The 22,658-nt window shown below is 44.5% G+C and overlaps 1 protein-coding gene across 1 annotated transcript in view; it reads right to left on the bottom strand.

The window, feature by feature from the left end:
• CAMK2G (calcium/calmodulin dependent protein kinase II gamma) overlaps positions 1–22,658 on the bottom strand; it is a 134,300-nt gene that overhangs the window by 65,350 nt on the left and 46,292 nt on the right. The window contains exon 3 of the mRNA XM_019471621.1: positions 12,350–12,409. Coding sequence (XP_019327166.1) covers positions 12,350–12,409 — 60 coding nt within the window. The remainder of the gene's footprint in view (positions 1–12,349; positions 12,410–22,658) is intronic.

Here is a 22,658-nt window from a genome sequence, read left to right as displayed (position 1 = left end):
TTCAGAAATAATAAATAAAAAAACATAGCACTAGTAAGCAATGCCAGACCAAATTCTGTCCGAAAGAGCAGAATCAGTCACAGGCTGTTACGTAGAAATATCATCTGCAACAATACCAGCTGGTCCGTCAGCAGAAAGTGTGCATTACCACTTGGATGACATCTCCAAGAAGCACATAGATTCTGGGAGAGATAAGCAGTGGTTTCAGTACAGCATCTTGATGAAACAATGTTTTCAGCAGGACACAAAAAAAGCCTAGCTTTCTTAATATACAGTCCTGAATCTGGTACCGTAGTGGTACTCCACCGAGGGTAATGAGAGACCGCTACCTAAAACTGTCCCTCCAATTTTAAATGCACACCTGTAACTCTGCACGGTTAAAGAGCTGCAATGCATCACACATCACTACACACAAGGCACAACCTAGCTAACTGGTTTAAGCATCCTTTTCTTCTCTCAGTCTCCTCTCCAGCCTCATCCTATGTAAACTGGTCTTACCTGTACAGGACTCCCACCTATCCATGATAAGAAAAATGGAGAATTGAAAATAAAAGTATTCATCCAGTTAAGTTTTTCTTCAAAAACACCACAGAACCCTTTTTTTTTTTTTTCCCCTCTTGTCAGGGGAGCAGTGACGTCTAGTGCAGCAGGCCAGACAAACGCACACATCACAAAAAGAGTCTCAAGTCACAGCAACAGGGAAGTTGCACAACACCAACACAGGGTCTTCCAAAAGACGACCAAACTACAAAAGAGTCTAGTACTTGCCAAGGAACCTGATCTCACTCTATTCACCAGAAGATGAGGCAGATAATTTCTATTAACTGATTCTGTCGCCCAGAAGCAGCGATTCAAACCGTATGTCCTTCCTAGCCAAACACTCTTAACACAAGGATTCTTACAGATGTAGGAAATCAGTTCCTGCCAACACCACGCACAGCTAGGGTCACCTGATGACTGTTCCCATGTCAAAGGTCTCTGATGGATGAAAGGGCACTTACTACAATGGTTAGCAAGAACAGATGAGGAGCGGGGAGTAAGAAGGAAAACAGAAGCAAGTCAGACAATGAGGCACTAAATCAGTCACAGGATATGGCGAAAGACTTTACCCAAGGTTTTAGTCAGAGCACAGAAAAAAGTCCCATCCACGCAAAGAACAAAGGGCTCGTAGAGTTCACAAGCACATTTAATTTTGTAAGACTGTCAAGTCTTACAGATAACTTCAGAAATAATAAATAAAAAACCATAGCACTAGTAAGCAATGCCAGACCAAATTCTGTCCGAAGGAGCAGAATCAGTCACAGGCTGTTACGTAGAAATATCATCTGCAACAATACCAGCTGGTCCGTCAGCAGAAAGTGTGCATTACCACTTGGATGACATCTCCAAGAAGCACATAGATTCTGGGAGAGATAAGCAGTGGTTTCAGTACAGCATCTTGATGAAACAATGTTTTCAGCAGGACACAAAAAAAGCCTAGCTTTCTTAATATACAGTCCTGAATCTGGTACCGTAGTGGTACTCCACCGAGGGTAATGAGAGACCGCTACCTAAAACTGTCCCTCCAATTTTAAATGCACACCTGTAACTCTGCACGGTTAAAGAGCTGCAATGCATCACACATCACTACACACAAGGCACAACCTAGCTAACTGGTTTAAGCATCCTTTTCTTCTCTCAGTCTCCTCTCCAGCCTCATCCTATGTAAACTGGTCTTACCTGTACAGGAGGCATCTCCCACCAGATGGGAGATGGCCTTTTGGAAAAGTAACTAACAACAGAAAAACAGTGAGACCAAACCACCCCCCTTCCCCAAAAACTCAGATCTTCAGCACTGCCTGATGCAAGTTATGCAAATTATTTTCTGTCTTGTGTGGATGTGTGTGTCAGGTCCAAGGCCCTAATGCAATCCAGAGCATTTGCAAAGAGCCCGATACCACAGTGAATGGCTTAAGGGGCCGTGCTGCGGTTACTGAACCTAACAGCAGCTGGGTACCAGGAGTTCAAGCACTTTCTAAGAACATCTGCTGTGAATATTACTTTTCTCTGCCTTCTGTCTTCAGAGTCTCACTGGAAATCTTGCCTCAAGAACAAAACTTCAAGCTGATACTTCAAAGTGTTTCAAAATCCTCATGCATGTACAGTTTTTATTTTAGAAAGAAATAATATTAATAAGCTATGATATTAACAACAGAAAATTAAGCATTTTCGTGAGAAACAGCAATACAGTAACAGTCATGCCACATGGTTTGCATTCCCTGCCTGAATAAAGTGACCTTGTACAGGCAGCCGCAGCTCTCTGATGCCTCAGTGTGATACGAAGCAACTGAGCATAAGAGGAAAATCTCCCTCATAACAAACTGTACCAGCCTAACAACCAATGCAAATTGCTGCTGAGTCATGCAAAGCAAGACTCTGTGAATGCAAAAGTTGAAGTGAATCGTGAAGAAATCAGAAAAGAGCCTTCAATTTTTATAAAAGTCCACCTGAACTAGAGGAACATAAAAAGACAGCAAAAAGCAACAGGCATCTCATTTTTAAAGGGTCACATGTAAAAGACCAATTGATATTGGGGTCACAAACATAGATTATGCCTAGCCTACATTTGACCCACATCTTCCCTTCACTCTGCCCAGTGCGCCGAATATTATTATTTTTTTACTCTCATTTCAAGTGTAACAGGCCAGGAGCATTTACACCTGCCACGTAAGACCCAGGATGAACATCCCCCTGTATCCCACGTCCACGGCAAACAGTGGAGCAGGGCTGCCCGGGCGCTCAGCCCACGTTTGGGGCAGGCAGGCTCTTGTAACACAGGGTGGTTTCTGGCAACCTGCTGCAAGTAAATCTCTGCAAGCAAAGTAGTTACTGAAGTCACAGCAAAAGGCAAGTACACAAGCTTAAGAAGAATTTCACGGGACAATTCCCAGTATATCTTTGCTTTGCAATTACTCATCTCTGCTTAAGAAAAGGTAGCACGGGCTGAAATATGCTTGCTCCTACTTACCAATGGTCTTTGCCTGTCCTTGGGGACTGTGTTCAAGCTACAGAGTAGGGTAATCTTGTCTGCTAAATCTAGGTTCGCTGGTGTTCTTAAGTGTAAAGCATTTGGATACTATGGGAATGTAAAGGACACTATTAGCCAACCACCTCTGCACCAACACACATCGCGTGCTGTGATTATACAATATTTGGGGCTCTCAAATTAAGTTGCCTGTGTTGCAGTACCTGCAGCAGAGCCAATACCAGGCAACAGAGATTTCTGGTTGTCTCCTAGGTCATGGCAATTGCAACGCAGTAACTCTTTCACATAGCCTTAGTAGTGCAAACTCAAAAGTGCTCTGCGATCTTCTGGACTGAACAATGCTATTTAAAGGTCAGCCACTCGTTAGAAACAGCCGCAGCTTCACTTCTCAGCAGATTCCAACCAGACATCAGACATTTGCCTGTATCACGGAGAAAGGGAGGAGGTAAGAGATACCACAAGGGGCATATTTCAAGAGACAAGCGCATGCCAGAAGCAGCAGAATAAAATTGGAGGCTGAAACCTGCTGGATGCCCTCTTCCAAAGATATTCTCCAACGTGCCAGGAGATGCTGAAACTATAGATACAAATACACACGGCCCGACAGACTGCAAACTGAGCACTATCGTCCGTGGCAGCACAAGTGACAAGTGAACTGACGCAGATGGCTACCACCCACTCTCCGCTTCCCCAGCTGCTCACCAGCCCGGGCAGCCAAGATGGGAATTGTCCCACCACCTCTGAGCGTGGCTGTGCGCCAGGACACTTCTCGCGCGGCTCACATCACTCAGGATGCGGGTCCCATGAGGAGCCACCACCAACCTGTGACTGCCTGGGAGCTGGGTGCTCAGCTCCCACCCCAGCTGTTTCTCTAATTACATTAAACACACAGAATTCAGCTGCAGCTGCTCAGGCTGCTTCCAAAAGGACTCTCCTTTTAATTAAAAATTTGCTATTAAAAAGCATTAAATTGTGTAATGCAAATAATCCTCTAGAAATCATCTGTTCCAGCAGCTAATGACCAGCTTTGTTAGAGCAGTAACTAACAGCAGCAGGACAGTTAGCTAACAGGACATAGCATGCTGCTGTTAACCAGTCCCTTAGGAACGTGGAGTCTTTCCCTCCCCCTCCCTCCAAATCTGACACAGAGAGGTTACGGTATGCTGGATATATACCAGCTTGCTGTAAACTCCCCAAGCCCACAGTATTTCACCCCAATTGCAGTTTTAAAGCTTTGGAAAACGGAAGAGAAGAAGGACTTGTTAACGCTGCTCCGGTTCAGGCAGAACCAAGCTGCTGCAGACTCTGCAAAGAAAGACGAGGAACAGTCCGAAGGGAGTATGAAAAGGCACACATGCACACAGAGGTGGGTTTTTTCCCCCCTCACCATTGTTCTCACTGTAACCATTTTAACACTCCGGCCCTAAAATATGAGGTTAAAGCAGTGCCCTTTCTGCCGTACATGGTGCCAAGTCAGGGGAAATTCCCTTATGCACAGAAATTGACAGCCTAGAAAGAAGTTGTGCGGAGAACAGTATCTTTCCTGTTAAGAAACCGGTCCTTCTGCAGAGAGAAAAAGCAAGAGTAAAAAAAGAAAACACAAAGTATTTTTTTAAAAACATTTCAGTGCCAACTAAATGTTACTTTTCGTTTGATTTTGCAACGTCTGTATTGAAAGGCTCAAGTTCAGCACCTGATACATAACATTTAGTACGTCCTACGTAAACATTACATGAGCCAAAAGAGTGCATTAGCAGGAATATTTCCTACTTTCCTGATAACAGTGCAATCACGACCATCCAGAATTGTTATTAATAATTTCCGATTATCCACATACCAGATAAGCAAAGTACTTTTGATAACCACTAGTATTACATGAGAGCTTTTTCTAAAAACCCCCAAAACAATAACAAGCCAACTTTATTGGTATCTCAAAGAAAATACACAGAGAACGCCCACTTTATTAGAATTAATAAAATAAAGATAGAGGCCGTGACAAATTTTAGGTCTCTCATACAGGCTCTGCAAGTTTGCTACACACATTTCTGCCATCAGGGATGAATCAGCCTTTGGTGCTGCAAAGCAGTGCTCCTGCCCATGCAGGCAGGTGCTCTGCCTGACACCCCCCCCCGAACTTGCTCTATTAACCTGATTTTCACAACTCCTTTCTCGCATTGCCCAGGACAGCCATGAAACCTTGCCACAGAGGCAAGCTCTGTTCAAAAGGCAGGTTGTCGCTTGCACGATTTCACCAGAGTGCAGCCATCCCTCCGTTCTGTTCGGTGCTCAGGCAGGGGGAACCCCAAAGGGGGATCCTTCCATCTCCTCAATGCTATTCTAACTGGGGGGGGGGGGAATAGGGACCCCTCCTCCTCCTCTGACTTTTGCAGTACCTTTGAGTTTGAGTGCACTGACTCTGGCCATCATCCCACTATTTTTTTTTATTTTAAGGGACTGCTTGCATACAGATAAATCTCGTGGCTAAATAGATGAATAATGGAATCCAAATACCTCTCTAGTACAGACCACAGACATACAGAATAAATATATCTTCCTGGCAAGGAAGAAAATGCAATTGTTAGTCCATTCCCAAATTGCGGGGGATTATGGAGAAATGTTTTTCTTAAAACTACAGGAAAAGCTATAGGAAGAGGAGGCAGAAAAAGGAGAAAACAAGAAGAGGTAAATAAAAAAATAGTTAGTGAAAGAAGTAACTGGGAGAATCAGAATGAGAAATAAAAAGCTGGACTGCCTGGGGTTTTGGGGAGCCTCCTCTCAGCCAGACATGCATGGGCACTCACCTAAATCCCTAACAGTGCAGGGGCTGGAAATAATAAATGGTAACTTACAGCTCAAAGGCTCAAACTTTCCAGCAGGCATGCACTCTAGCTGATATTCTGTTTAGGGTTTTTTTGAATGTCTGGTGGTTGGGGTTTTTTTTCTGTTGGTTTGTTTGGGGTTTTTTTTTTGGTGGGGTGGGGGAGGAAGAGGAGAGCCAAGAACACCATTGTTTGACCTCTTAGGAAGCACAGCAACTTGCTGTCCTCTCAGACAGCCCCATGACACTTCCAAGGAAAAGCTGCTCAGTAACTGAGAAAGCCGTAAAGCATAACTCTTCCTACAAGGTCTCTTCTCCCCCCATCCCCCGCCTTCCCCACACCATCCCTGCTCCGCACCAGTTTCACTCGAGAAAAGGAGCAGTCCCCCCAACAATAGAAATCGCAGGGCAGCAGCTTTAAACAGCGGGCCAGGCGCAGGAGCATCCCACTTGGAAATCACTGAGCTTCCACAGGGCAGCAAGTGTGGTCAAACCACTGGAGAATCCCCAGCATTTTAACTATTTTTTGCACATAACATCCTTTCTGTCCCAATTGCAAAGGCAGTCTGGGTGTCTGCAGCCAAATGAAAACAAGGAAATCTGCTGTTTACAGCAAAACACAGCCTACGTTTTTTTTCTTGTTCACTAAGGAAGCAATTCAAATCTCTCGTTAAGGAAAAGGTGATAGGAAAACATTCCAAGTGACGGCGGGGGAGAAAAGTTAGGGCCTGCTTATCAAGAGTAGTATCTCAAAATGAGGAATGAGCGAACTTAAAGTTGTGGCTGATACCGCTAAGACAACAAATCCAGTATTAGGTCTGCAGACATGATCAATGCACCCCGTTTCCCACCCAGGTTAGTTTTGAGCGTTGTGGGATTCTCCAGCTGGGCTGCACAGAGCAGCACAGCATCCTTCTTGGTTCTTGCAGCAGTTCGCACCTTGATCATAACCATCATTTAAGGGCCCACAAACTGGAGGCCTTTTTTCATACACATCCATCAAAATCACTCCCGCGAGACAGAGGTAGTAGGAGGACAGACCACTTGTCAAAGGAAATAAAACTGAACTAGGTCAAAAGAATCAAAGTCTTCTAATTCACAGGAGATTTCTATACCATTTTCTCTCCATTTTAAATAAGGACATGTCCAAAATTGTGGTTTATGCTGAGAGAAGCCAACAGATAGAAGTTAAAATAAAAAGAATTCAAGTGCAAGTATATTTTGGAGAAAAAGTCAGAAGTAGGAAAAACCTGAAAAAGCAATAATTCTGATAGATGCTAAGGACAGTATTTCACTACTGCTATAAATTCCCTCCAAGAAATTAACTGTGAAGCAGTTCAGCAAAGGATATGAAGGCAGAAATCAGAAACAGAATTTGGCTCTGGCTCTTGGGCTACTACTTGGGCTACAGCCTCTCTTAAAATGCGTATTTTTATTATTCTAGACCTAAGCGCATGCAGTTCTTCACAGCAAAGGCTGTCATGAGCTGGGACGCAATAACTGACCAGAAGTGCTCAGTTTGAGCTATGAACAAAAGATATTCAAGAACTATTTTTGTACAGTTGGGTTAAAAATATCTAAGAAAGACTACAGATCATTTGGTGACAGATCCAAAGAGGAGGCACATATTTAGACTGGCATAACAAAGAAAATGTAGAAGAAGGGCAACACCTAACAACACGGCGGACAAAATCCATGCACAGAGCAGACTTCATGGTGCACTGAACACGCACCAATCCTGCTCTTGTAGGAGAACATAGGAAGGCCAGAGAAGAGTGTTCAAAACTACAAATGAGGAACTGTATCAAATTTTGCATCATTATTGCTTTGGGAGTCCTAGGACAGGAAAGGTCATGTTCAGCACTGTGCTGAAGCTGAACTTCACACCTGCCTTGAACAAGCCTGTGGGAAGATACTGGGGTTCCCAACTCTGTCACTGCTCTAGCATTTGATGGGTAGCAGGAAGCATGGGAACATTCTCTCCACAAGAGAATCACTATGTAGTGAATTAATTACAGGACTTAAAAATCAAATACACAGACTCACTGAAATCAAGTTTACAACTAAGCAGAAGACCAAAAGAGTTGTTCCAGTAAGCAAGAGTTGATATTCAACACATTTTAAGTTTAGCTCTACAACAAACAGAAGGCAATGGTGACGTTTATTTTATCTCAGCCATTGCACAAGCTTCAGTGGCACAATCAGGAAAGTGTCTGCAAATGAAGGGTCAGGGCTATGAGCGTGCTTATGGAAACATGCTGCTTTCCTGCAAAGCAAGGACCAAGGGAGAAGAGAGCCATATCCTTCTCTTCTGCGTGTTCCCAAATACATTCATGTCAAATGCCCACAAGATTTATAGATAAGTGAATCACTGGAACAGTAAGTTGTTCAAGAAGAAGTGGAATTCCCCATAGAGCCGTGACTCTTGCCAACTTCCACAGGCATTTTATCTGCTTATGGACAGTGTGGTTTTAATGTTGTTGCCTTCTGCCTCTCTTTAACACTCCCACATCCTCAGTAAAAAGGGTGCATCTTTTTTGCCTTTAAAACAGGATGGAGTGAACAGATCACTGATTGATCTCCGCCCAGTTCTGCTGTATTTGGTGAGCATGGCTGGCAAATGGTTTCTCTGGACCAGAATGCAAAATACTCTAGACAGTCATCAGGAGGAAGAAAAACAAGTTGAAAGTTAGGGAAAGAAGTCCTTCCTCTACTGAACTAAAGTCTGAGGTGACCAGCTATAATGGCACATTCAAATGGATGGTTCGCAATGAGAACACGGTACATACCATGAGTCGGAAATCAGAAAATTGCCTCAAGTCAACTTTCTTCTGTCCAGACAAAAAAAAACTTACTGCAACACTAAGCTCTTAGAAGGATTACTCCACTGTGATTACCTTGGCCATAATGTGCATCTAAAGACAAGCAAAACACCCAATTACAGAGCAATAGCCTATAATTAGGGCTGCGATTTGACGAAGGCATGTCAGGATAACTCAGAAAGTGGTCATTTCACAAAGAGCAACAGAAAATGGAAATATCACCATTATTTTGTACCTAGAGTAACCTTTATTTTATCAGAGTAGCAGCTTTATGGTCAGTGTGTTGCAGTCCAGAACCTCCACAGAGGAATCAACTGTCTTGCAGGAAATGGGTAACAACCACAAATTCAACAATAGGTTTGCTTTCCTGTGTAAAGGCAGGAGAGAAAACCAGCCAACCTCGCAGAGTCCTAACAATCCTCTGCCCCGGACTCACTAGAGGCTCAGGTCACTGTAGAAGAGCAGGACATGCTGCAATGCAGTTTGCCACAAAAACAGTAACAACAAAACTTAATGGGGAAATTAAAGCAAGCCCAAAATCTGCAGAATTCTTTAGGATTGGTGCGGTGTTACTAGCATAGCTCACACTGAGGCAACACACCAAGTATTCATCCAGAAGAGTTTACAACATAGAATGGCAGTAACTATGTGATTATTAACTGCTAATAACACATTTCAAGGAAAAAAAACCTAGTGCTATGTGAGAACAACATGTTTCCCTTCTGTGACAACTAACAAGTCCAAGGAATATGGAAGCAGCAACGCATGTAGCATCTGGACTTCAGCAAGGCTTCTGACAGCATCTTATGTGCTATTTCCATAAGCAATTTAGAAAAAATGTGTATTCAGAACTAGCTTATAATGGTGTACACAACTCATTGAAAAAACATACTCAAAATTGATCACTGTCAAACTGGAACAATGTATGAAGTGATATCTTCAAGAGTTTGTCCAGAGTCCAACAGTATTCAACAGTGTTATTAATTATCTACATAATGCAATATATGGCATTGTTATTAAAGATCACGTTACTGTGGGGGGAGTTGCAACCCTGTTATACTATCAGAAGATAAATCAAAATGGTCTTGGCAAATCTGGGGGGGAACCCACAGAGCGGATTTCTTCCTATATATTTTAATATGGACAAATGCAATGTACGCTTCGATAGGAACCCTCATCTATGCAAGACGGAAAAATTACTTGCTTGCTAGAAGTTCTGCAGAAAGCAGTCTGGAGCAATAACGTGTCAGAAAACAAATGTGCATCAACAATATATTTAAATGGCAAATTTCACAGGCTGATGTGCAAATCAAGAGTATCTTTGGTAGGACAGGTGAAGCAATTCTTCCCCCTCTAGTCAGCACTGACATGGCCTTAGTTAGAATGTCCAGTTTTGGGCATCACATTTCTAGAAAGATATGAAGCAACTGGAGAGAGTCCAGGGAAGGGAAAGAAAAAAAAAAAAAAGAGAAAAAAAAAGAAAAAAAAAAGACTGGAGGTCTAGAAAACATGACATATGAGAAAAGATTGAAAGAACTGGGTTTGTTTAGTCTGAAGAAAAAGACGACTGAAAAGAGACATGATAACAGTCTTCAAATATGTAAAAGATTGTTACAAGAAAGAAAAACTACTTTCCACATATACTTTGGATAGAACTAGAAACAACGAGCTAAGATAGCAGCAAAGTATGTTTTTTCTAATGTCTAACTGACAGAAAAATAAACATTTGAAAGATTGCCACTAGGGGCTGTGGAAGCATTAAAGGTTTTTAAGAACAAACATGCCTGGAACCAGCCAGGTATAAAAGGTTTTCACAGGACTGCTGAATGGACCACATGACTTCCCGAGGTCTTATTCAACACACTTTGATTTTGTGTTGTAGGCATAAAACTTAATTCCTTTATTGCTATTTGTGACCACCCGTTGAGTTTAGAATGACTGGTCTCTTTATCTTAAAAGAAAAACTGTTCTTTCTAGGAAGACAAGAAATGCTCTGTCGAAAATGCAAGAACCACTGACGTTCCCCCAAACTGTCTTTTCCAAACCACAATACAACAGGAGACAGGCATTGCCGCCCATTACAAATGAGGAACAAGCTGTAGAATTGCACCAGGAACGCGATATGTTTCTGTTTTCGGTGCAGTTTACTTATAAAAGTGGTTTTCCTCTTGTGTATAGGATTTACTCTGTGAGAAGCCGGGCAAGAAAAGATGCCCATGATAAAACAGGAGAGATGATGAAAGTGAAGTTAAGGCCAAAATGAAAAAGTTACATCACCTACTAAACTAAGTGCAACAAGTCTTACGGGGCAAATGAAGCTTGATAACTAGACTAATATGAGTTTTAGTCATTCTGAATATTGCCAAGCAATAAATTCACTGGCCAATATATTCATCAATGCAAATTACTGTAGAAGGTGGCCACTGCTCCTCTCCTCATGCCATACCTCCACAACTACACTCAGATGCAACAAAGCTCTTTCTGCTGAAAAGCTGCTACTAAGGTGCTTGGCATTTTGTGAGGTCCCGAGCTTGTGGAAATTGCTTCTTCATCACATACAGAACAGGCTACAGATACTAGTCCATGGGGTATGCTGTAAGGCAGCTTCCCTCTCCCAGGTCTTCAGAGGACAGGAGCAAATGATTACAAAGCTGAAAGTCAGAAGACCAGACAGATGCCCTTAAACGTTAGCTACACTGACAGATAGGGTTATGCAAAAGAAAGACGATGTAATGCATCACAGGTTTCCCAGACAGGGATATTTAACAGTGGTTCGGTTGAAGGTGGCAGTTTGGTATTTCTTAATGTTTTCTTAAATAAATTAACTCAAATTAGACCTTAGCTAGGATCCTTGAGGCTTTATTTATTTAAAGGTCCCCAAAAGGGGATTATTAATGGTCCAAATTTTTTGCTCAAAGCAACTTCCAGCAATGTGAAATTTGTCTAAAAGAAAACTTAGGACAAAATTCCATGGTGCTTTGGAACTACATAAAAATCCATGCCCTCTCTCCACAGTTCAGTAAATAATACCGTTTTGGTTTGAAGTTGTGCCTTATTTTGCCTCTTCCTGTATTTCTAGACAAAACTATTCCCTTTACTCCATTACTTTTTTTTTTTTTTTTGACCACTGCCAAAATGGGCAATTTGGTTTTGGTTTCTTGTTTTTTGAGTAAGCAGCCACTGTAAGGAGAAGAGCTGACATATTAGCCCACCTCTTGTTTTTTGAGTAAGCAGCCACTGTAACGAGAAGAGCTGACATATTAGCCCCTTTAACTCCTTTAACTTTGGGCGTGTCACTGAATACAGCATTTAAATGGATACGTCAGAAAGAGCCAAGAAGAGGAAATAGAAGACAGGTGTGGGGAAAACAAACAACAGGTCACTCCCATTGCAGAATGTCATATGAGCAGGCAAGAGTCATGCATCACCCAAGGAGCAGGGACAGCTCTGCACGGGCGAGCAGACGGGAACACAGCACACTTTGGTGAACATCTGGGCCATGATGCTAAGGAATAGGACAGGGTCAAATGCAGAATTTGTCAAAGAGAGAAACTGAGGTGATTTCAACAGGCAAGTTTCACGAGTTGTGTGAACACTCAGAATACATCTGCTCTCTTACAGCGCACTAGATGAGACACTTTACTCCTCTCTCACCCCCATCCCTCTGAGCCCAAGGATGTTTACCAATATTTGGATGCTTTAGAAGTCGGCAGATTCGAGCTTCACGTTCCAGTTTCTGGTGATCTGAAAGAGAATAAGAAACAATGTGTTAAGCACCACAACTCTGAACTAAGCTCTTGTTCATATTCAACGGAGAAAGGAACACAGTGACCCAGCAGACATCCAGAGGGCTGGGAACTGCTGGAACACGATTGTCTCCCAAAACCTCACAGCCGTTTCAGGCGAGGGCTATGCAGCCGAGGCTGCAGGAGGACCTCCGCTCCCACTACAGAGCTAACACTAAACTGACATTCCCTCCTTGGATTCAAAGTGAGTAGCAGCAGAGTCAAAGACACCGCTCTTCCGTCAGCCTCACAAATATGCAAAGCCACTTCCAGTGACATCCCTTCTGAGACTCGCCCCCTTCTCCAAGGCTGGAGAGGAGGAGGAAAAGTCTCTGAAGAAATAGCTCACACGAAATGGGAAAAGGACCTGCTTCCACTCCAGAGAAACACTGGGGAAGAAGGGCGGAGTAGGAGGGAGAAACACAGAGCTCCTCCTAGTGCACAGCCATCACATGAAGTAGGGAACTCTGCCAGTTCCAGTGAACCGTAAAGGTAACCATACTTCAGTACCCATGGACGGACTTGCTGGTGAAATGCTGATCAAGCATTTCAAGATCTCCAGGCAAGAAGTTCTGCCCAAATGCTAAGTATGCTTATTTCAGCCCAAAGGCAACATCAGTTCGAGCACGACTGTCATCTGGATTAGAGGAAAAAACATCAAGGAGAGTAAAAAATGGTTTCTCCTCCCTAGAAACGTAACATGCGTGAGTGCAAGGAAAGGAGAGGGAGCTAGAGCAACTCTGCTCATCTCAGCCAAGAAGCAGGGAGCCTTTTAGCCACTGAGGCTCAGACAGGAGATATTTCACTACAGCAGTGATCTGAGTCCTGAACTTTCACTACAAAGCCCCCATCGTCTCAAGTGAAATGCTCACATTGGACAAGCACAAATTCACTGAAAGGATCTGAGGGAGGCAAATCTTCTAGGCAGCCCTGGCAGCTGCTAAACTCTAGACTTTTGGGGTTGCAGATGCCTAGAAAGAGGCAAGAAGCAAGGACTGCCCTTCCTCCCCAGTCCAGCCATCAAAAGAACATAGCAAGGGGAAGCAGCAGTCCTGCTTAAAGAACATAGCAAGGGGAAGCAGCAGTCCCTGCCTGCTCCTGACATTTCTTCTGCAGCAGATCTTCAGCACGCAGGCTTGAAAACACACCTTCTCTGCATCCCCTGTGACACACAAGTCTTCTCCTCAGGAGTAAGCAGGACCCTTGGGCTGGTTGGGCTACTCAGCAGATCACTGGTAGGAATGCAGCATCCTCCAATTTATAGGAAACCCACTAGAGACCCACTTCAACAAAGCCACACTGCACTGCTCTGCCTGAGAACAGCCTGCACAGCTCCATGGCCCTCTGCATGGTCTTCCCTTCCCTTTGCAAAGGATGGAGATGTGCAGATGTGAAGTTCGGCACAGCATTGAACATGACCTTTCCTGTCCTAGGCCTCCCAAAGCAATAATGATGCAAAATTTGATAAAAATCCTCATTCATAGTTTTGAACACTCTTCTCTGGCATTCCTGTGTTCTCCTACAAGAGTAGGATCGTGACTTGTTCAGTGCACCATGAAGTCTGCTCTGTGCATGGATTTGTCCACCGTGTTGTTAGGTGTTGTCTTCCCTTTGTAAAGGAAGGCTTTGGGCAACTGTTCTCTTCCCCGTGAGCAGAAGGCTGAGATCGAACCAGATCTCAGCTCAGAACACTTTTCTCTCCCAGGCTGGGAATAGCAGCTCAGGGCACTGCAGGATTTCTGTCTTTTTTCCCCACTGCTGAACTGTAGAAAATGTCCCAATTAATATTTTATAGGGCTGAGATGTGCTTACATCCTCATCTGCAACTGTTCAGGGATGGGGGAAGGTAAATTACTCCTTTCATCTCTCCTTCCTTCTCAGTCCTGGAAATTATTGTTGTTGTTGCATATACAGTTCTATGCCAGAACCACTCTCCAATAAAGTAGCAGGCAGCAAGAAAGCCTGGAGAGCTTCCATGCTCCCAAGGCCTTGGTGCAGTGCAAGCGCTTTCTCACCTGCATTGCTGGGGAGGGGTGGGGGTGCCTTGGCTTCCCTTTTAGCTGCATCTCTCACAAATGAAGTTTTGCAAAACACAGTTGCAAGGTAATAGACTGTGCTGCATACTCTGCACTCGGGCCAGATTCTCACAGCAGAACAACAGTTTAAGATAAACTATCCATAGCCCGCTTGCACGCCTGGGTCTTGCAAATTCCCCACTTACCCTCCCAGCTCTACTTGGAACCCCTACAGAAGGGGATCCTTCATCCACCCGGATCATGTTGCCCTCGTGCACAGTTACACTTGCTGAGAATCTGTTCCCAAGTACAAGGACACAGGGAAGCAGACAGTAAAAACAGCTGAGCAAAGGGGGAAGGAGAGGTAAGAGCTCACCACGTGCTACTCAGCCACTGAATCCTGACAGCCAGGACAGCTGACAGGAGCAAGGCTCAAACAAAATGACATAACCATCAAAATGCCATGGGAGATGTAAATCAAGAGCAATTGCTCCCCTGAAATCCTACACCGTCGTGCAGAGGGAGGGGAGCGGGCAGAGCAGCTAGTGATCATGGGCAGCAGCCACACCAGAACTTGTGACAAGAGGTCATCACCCCACACCCCATCCCTCCAGCACCACACAGCCTGGCCAGAGACCAGAGGAAGAGTACAGCGCTCCAGTCACAAGGTACAGGAAACTATTTCTGGTCAGGGGGAAAGCATACCACACTCTTCTGTCTCCACGGCAACAAAACAGGCAAACTCAAGCACAACTCACAGAGAGAAAGCACGCTCCCGCCCCGGGAGCACCAGCCCACGGCAGCCAGCCGCCATAACCGAGAGCAGTGAAAGGTCAGGCTGGGCGGGTTTCCTGCCGCGGGTCTTGGAGGATCACGGATCCCGTTCCTGCAGGATCACCTGTCCCGTTGCAGGCGGCACCAGACCTGTCCCGTTGCAGGCGGCACCAAAAAACAGCACAACCTGTGACTTGAAAAGAGCCCCCCCCGCCCCATCCCCAAATAGAGCCCCTTTTTAAATCTTTCTTCATCGCCTGGTGGCCTTTGACACAGTGTAGGCATTTGACTCTCGTTCCAGGGATCAGTGGCAGAGTCGATTTGGTACTTGCAGGGAACAACCTGGTACCTAAATGCACAAGGAATAAACACGGAGCGGCAATTTTTCTACCTTTCTCTGCTCTAACAACGGTTATTCCCAGTAGGAGACGAAAAAACAAAACTCTCTGAGTCCAGCAGAGCAAAGGCTGGGCTTTAACACATCTCTTATATGGGGTCTCACCAAACCTTAACAATGCAATGTATGCTTAACTTAACTGTATTAGAATAATGATGAAAAGACAACATGGGTTCAGATCCCTGCCTTACCAAGAGCTTGCAAAGCAAATAATTTCTCCTCCCTCTGCCCAAAAGATCAAACTTATTTCCACAAGCCATTTGTGAAGGCGTTTATTCTTAATGCACAGTGGAAGTACACCTCGTAGCTAACAAACACAGCAACGCATCTGACCTATCTTACAGGATCCCAGGCCTGGGACATTAGGCCTATTTCCCACCTTTCACAAACTATGAAATTCAACCAGCAATTTCCATAACTTGCCTGAAACACAGTATATCCTTTAGAAAACATAAGGGTTCACATTCAAGACTTCAAGTGATAAATAAAGCCATACACCCACAGAAGTTACTCCAAATGTTAGTTATCCTTCCTGTTAAAATTTAGCACTGCCGTTCTAAGTCTGAATTCATCTACCTCCTGCTTCCAAATATTGGATTTCATTAAGCTCTTTTCCTGCTATGTTACAGAGCTGTCTAGCCCTGAACAATAGCTGATGCTTAAAACTTAAGTACAGGATATTACAAACACTCATCTAATATTCATTTACTGTTTTCCAGCCAAAAAAAGAGAATCTTGCTATTTGGACAATTCTTCTATCTACACTCTGAAGCAATGAGTATCTACACGGACGGAAAAGTGCAGTCTACATAGCTCTTTTGTAGCAAGATTTAAAATGTAAATGCTTAAGGAGATGGTGCTTAAAAACAGCAGGAGAAAACTTTCTTGTGTTTGATACACAACCTAAGGTGTGAATATCTATTTCTCTTTATTAGTCCTTCATATGATATGATTTCTGCATCTTGGTTCAGCATGTGAGGCTACATTTAACCCAAGTACCTTAACATTATTGCTCTTCAAATACTGCGCTAAGTGTTGTTCTAGTAACATTAATACTGGGTTTCTGCAGAATATACCTGACAAGAAACTGCCCATTCAGAGAACTGGGATTTCTTTGGGTTGGGTTTTGATTTGTCTAGGGATTTACTTTAATAGAAGACAAGAATGATTGTGTTAGCATCGTTTGTGAGAGCTAAGGACCTGCAAAAATGAAACTGCTTCATTTTATACAAACGTGCAGTCTATTCAACTGGGACAGCACTGCTCGTGCACAATGAATGGAGGGACAGAAGTGGCAGTGCACAATTAATAACGTCACAGCTGTAAGAATCTCTAACTGAGCAGGTTAAAACAAAAACAACCCTGCCTAAGTACAGAAGACAGCAGACCAAAAGCGTGATAGTTTGGCCTGTATGTCCCAAATGTAAACTTCAGCAGATAAACAGGGTAAGGTGATGGAAAAGAAAGGTGTACCCAACAGAAATAGCCAAAATGCAGACAGCTTTACTTCACAAAAACCTAGCAATCTCCAGCAGGGTGGGGAATATGACTAGTTTTATACTGATGTGCATTTCTTACTCTTTTGTAAGAAAATCCTCTCATTGTCTGACCACTTCAGTCGGTTACCCCAAAGATGCGGTGGCAGAGATGGATGAATAATGTAAGACCCAACTTCTGGGCTCCATTCTTCTCCAGGGAATCACTTCCCGGTTTTCTACTCTAGCCACTACACGCACGGCCGCTTCGTAGGAGGTTTTTCCTCACCAGGTCTTTCTCCTCCAAGGGCACCCGAGGTCTGGAGGAGAACATTTTCAGACACACGGACAGGGCACAGGACATCTACAAATCCCAGTAGTCTAGAGCTGTCAAGTGAGAACATTTACACAACAACAACAACAAGATGAAGAAAAAGGTCACTGTGCCTGATCAGTCTATTAGGAAGCTGTGCTGAGGAGAAGGGGCTGCCAGGGAAGCACAGGGAGACCTGTCTGCGTGGAGCTGAGGTACGCTTGGCAAAAGGCAGAGTCTGGAGAAAGACACCTGCAACAAACCCAAAAAGGAGATCAGTCCCAAGCAAGCGGGGCGAGGGCCAAACTTGAGCCAGGGAGCAGGAGAAGACGGTTAGGTGTCAGGTGCTGACACTGCCACCCTGCACAGGCAGCACAGCACGAAACTGTGCTTCTCCTGGCTTCGGACACAGCTACGATGCCCTGACTGACTCCCGCTCCCAAGAGATGCGGAGAGGGGTTTTGTTTCAGCTGCAGGCAGCTGCCACACAAACACACTTTCCAGCCAGAGTCTTCTTCCCACAAGCTCCTCAAAGGACCGGTGACTGGGGAGGTTGAAAGAGATGTGCCCTTTGCGCCCCATCCCTTCCACCTGCACAAGGAACACTGACATTTATTGGTCTAGGAACAAACGTTAGCAGACCCACACCTATTTCAGGTAGTTCCTTCTCCTGGCAAGCAGAAGTAGAAGACAGCATTAAAAACTAATTGAAAGAGTGGACAAAACAGTTATTGAAATAATAAACCAAGATTTATCAGTGAAAGTGATTAATTTTACACCTACCAGAAAACAAGGTGGAAAAAGTTAATTCTACCATACTTTCTTCAACAAGCATTAGAAACACAGCACCGTTTCGAACCAGTTCCACGTGCAAAGGAGCACACTCACTACAGCGTTTACTGGCTTGCTTTACCAAATTGCAGCTATACTGAGATCCTGTGGCTAAAGCTCGCTCTTTATTTAGTACACCTGCCTTAAGAAAAAAAAAGGGGGGGGGGGACATGACACGCAACTTTTAGCATCCTAAAAGTTTAGCCACCCCAATGGGAAGGCAGATTCTTTCCTAAATGCAGTAAAAAGAAGCAGCAACAAAACTAATGCTTAGGTGTGAATCATCTCTGTTTGATGAGAAACTGTGTCACGAAGAAAAAAACCTTGCTCCTCCCCTTACCAATACGTAATCTTCCTGCTCTCAACTGGAATATACACTCCAGCTGCTTGATACAACAGTCCACCTGTCTTCATCCTGCACTAGGACCATGCTCTATCGCTGCTGTTAAAGGAGGCTTGAAGCTCTCATTCCTGTGGGAACACATTCTAGATTACATTTCTGAGAATGGGAAGAGTCCGGAAGAGGAATCAAACCCAAAGCAATAAATTCAGTTTGATTGCTGTCATCATGCCAATTCCGGGAGATAGTCAATTGGTGCCAGCTGCTAAGATACCATTTTAGTTGCTTCAAGACAGAAATCGAATTTGCATCAAATACATTTTGTAGCGTGAGACTAGTCTGAGCCTTCAGGTTCCTTCATGCTTTTCTTTGCTTGTTTAAATTTACACTTCCTCTCTGAGACATTCCCAGCAAAAGAGAGCTAGCTCCCTCATCCCACGCTTCAAGCCACAGACTTTCCCCCATATTCTCTTATTCTTCCAAGAAGACTGTGCTACAGGAACAGCTGAGATCTCTCAGCATTTGCAATAGGGTGGCACAGGACAGTATGCCATGCCATACCAACACTTTAAACACGAATACCAGCAGGTCTCAGATCACCACCATTTCCCCTTCTGCAGAAGTTAGTAAAGCAAACAAAAAAATCATCCTAGGCCTTAAGAATGACCAGAAGCCCCCGTAGATTCAGTATATCCTTTCTGACAACAGCTAACAGCAGGTGCCTAAAGAAAATTATAAAGAAAATAAGCATATAACAACGCTTCCCAAACACTCTCCTTCCCTCCCTCCAGCTATTTGCAGGTCAGGACTCTGACGTTTCCATTTCAGTGTTTCTACATTGTCATTTCAAAGACCAGCCAAAATTAATAAATCTGTAACAAAGTCTGTTTTCCAGCCTCCCCGTGCAGAACGACCCCAGTGGCACAACGTCCCAAGCGCGAGGGCAGAGGGCACCCATCCCCTACCACCACCGCCAGCATCTCTGCTGCAGCAACTGTGCAAGGGTCATGAAGTCACCAAGGGGAAGGCACTGCTGAAGCGAGTAAGTGAAGATGAAACAGCAAAGCTCCACTTTTCTCCCCCAGTGAAAGCTAGAGAAATGAGACGGTGGTGAAATCCTCATCACTTGCCTTCAGCTACTGACAAAGGAGGAGGTTCAAGTGCCAATAGGACACAACAAACAGATACAAGACTTCTTTCAAGAAATGCCAGCAGATGTACTTTCTGACAAAGCCTTTCCTCTAGCAAAACCACTAATATTATTACCTTCTAACAGCCTTTTCCCATGCTCTCCCAACCTCCCAGAAACAAACAATTCCATGTGTAAAAGTGGAATACCACCCCTAAAAGTACATACACACACGGATCTTAAAGACAGCCAGAAAGCTCGCACAGTTGGTAACAAGCTGTGTTTCAACACACTAGTATCTGTGAACCCCTTGGTATTACTGTACTGGAAAAGCAAAACAAACAAAAGGAACGAACTACATGAACTTAGGACAGAGTTTCCACTTTTTTGTTCAAGTTAGACTATCAACACCACAGGGTAGAAGTCAAGATGGTTTAAGTGAGCACCCTGAAGAGTGGGCCAGGGAAATTTAATCTCTTTTCCAGTATTTCACTACCTTGTACTTACCTTGCAAAGATCATCTAACTGAAGGCAGATATGAACATGTGTACAACAGTGGCAAAAGAAAAGAAGGTATTAAAAATACCAAAAAGAGATGGATCTTTTAAAAAATGTCATAGTGTGCACCTTTGCCATCGCAGTTTCTACACTCGGTGTCATTCAAAGCTGCCTTTTCTTTTCACATGCATATTTTTCAGTTTATCAAACAACTTGTCCAATATTTTTCTTTTCATTATCCAGCAGGTGGACCTGGTAAGGGAAGGAGAATTCCTGTCCTCTTGCTTTCAGCAGGAATGCATACCCTGAGTATTACCTATTGTACACATTATAAAGCAAAAGAAAAGCAACCTGATGTGCACAGTAAGAGGAAGCGGGGAGCTTGGGCTCTCGCAGACACCAGCAACTTTCCAGGAACTTTGAGTCAAATTACTGAATCACCGCAGGCTCACAGCTATAGGCGAGAGTCACCTCGGTCACAATTAACGATGTGAACACGCGGAGGTTAAGTGTGTTCAAGCCTGACATGCCATTCCTTGCCTACAAAGGCACAGATAAAGCCAGATTGGGTGTTTTCTCTCTCTCAGAGAGAACTCCCACCATTCAGCTGAGGTTCCTGCCTACAGCAGATCCCACGGTTTGACCAAAGCCAGCACTGCAAAGCAACACGAAATCTGAATGCATGTGCGTGCACCACTATATAGAAAGGGAAGGAGCAAGCACCCCAGCCATCCACTGTAGGCATAGTCCTTGGCTTCACATTTGAGATCAACTCAGAATCTGGGCAAGAGACCTCCTTCTGAGTTTGCTACAGCACTCAGAGCAGGATTTTGCAAACCCCTTGACGAGACATCCCTCCACAGCATTCGCTGCCCCCTCCCCACCCGACCCATCCTTCCCCACAAGCCACAGGCCCCCAGAGCCCCTACTCTTCAGGCTGTTTCGAAAGCTGTTCCCAATCTTATCCAGCCAAAAGCAATGGGCCAAGTAGAGCCCAGTGGATTCAGCCTGAAGCCTCAGTGTCAGTGCAGCCACTGAAAAATGAGCCAGCACCATGACTGCCTTAGGAGGGTGGAGGGTATCTGTCTACAGAACAACTAACACAGGCCAAAGCACCATTCAGGCCCCAGTCAAAGTCTTCAATAAGCTCTGACATGACACACATGCCATCCCTCACGTACAAGCCCTGCTTCTGGTCCACCTTCTCTCAGGGCATACCAGTTCCTCTTGCTGGCAAGATAAATGTCTCCTCATCTCCCCGGTCATCCTTCCCGTGTTGCCAGTGGGATATACAAGGTCTGTGACAACTCTGCTTTATTCTGTGTTTGGTTTTCCCATGAACTAGTTACTTTAGTTACTAAAAACCAGGGAAGAGTTTCCAAGAGCCTCTGATCTGAATTTCATTCCCCCTCTTTTTTTCTGCTAGCCATCAGCTTATTTCGTGCCACCATGATGGAGGCAAGTCATAGAGAAAACATCCCTTCCAGGTTTGGTGGTGAACAGGCGGGAAGGAAACATTTCACCACTGAGGTTACCTTCCAAACTGTGTGCTAGGTTAACACCCCTGGCACAGAAGTCAGTACCTGCAGTCTGCTGCAATAATCAAGAATTCTACCAACTGACCATTACAACCACCCACCAATTCACCAACTCCACCTGCTCCATTGGCTACTGCGAAGAGTGCCATTTCTTGCTTCTACAAGACTTCTTCCTTGCTCAGGGTGGGATGAAACACAAGGAAAGCTGGCACTGCAATGGGAGGTACTGGGAACCATTCCTGCAGCAGCGCATTGTAGCTCCCCTCTGAAGCGATACATCCTCCAGTTGACAACAACAAAAATGCAGCCACCTTCCTCCTGACCTGAAGCAATGGAGATCACAACCACAAACACTGACAGGCAGATATAAGCACAGCAGAGGGAAGGAATTCTTTTATCTCGTTTTATCTGCTGTGGCCAGGAGGCGTTAACTGCACCCGCCACAGATCTGACACAGGAAGAAATGTGGTGTAATTGTACTCCCCCTACGAATGGTGCAACTGCCGTGCTGTCCAGCCTGGCGGGGCATTTGCTTGAAGGCCTCCACCAGGTTTGTGACGAGCGTAACGGCGCATTTTAGCTCTCCTTGGGCATATTGGGTTAGTGTAATTTCAAAAGCTTAAGAGAGCCTGCATCCCAGAGAAAGGAAGAACTTTGGGATACAAACACAACTAGCAAAAGGAATGAAGTTTTCAAACCAGAAGATGCTGAGCTCCACAGCTTTGAATGGTCAAACAACTTCCCCTTTCTTGCACCAAAACAGAGCAAAAATTAGTACAACCCTCTGTCACAGTCACTTCAGACCTCGTATCCTGCAAGTTCAGAGTACTTGTCTAGACTAACTCTCAAAACACAGCCCCCCATACCACCTGCACCCCACCCCTGCACCAGAACCCCC

This window comes from Aptenodytes forsteri, unplaced genomic scaffold (assembly GCF_000699145.1).
Source record: "Aptenodytes forsteri isolate BGI_AS27 unplaced genomic scaffold, ASM69914v1 Scaffold15, whole genome shotgun sequence".
NCBI lineage: Eukaryota > Metazoa > Chordata > Aves > Sphenisciformes > Spheniscidae > Aptenodytes > Aptenodytes forsteri.
The sequence above is the reverse complement of the archived record's forward strand: the minus strand, read 5'-3'. Positions and strand labels throughout refer to the sequence as shown.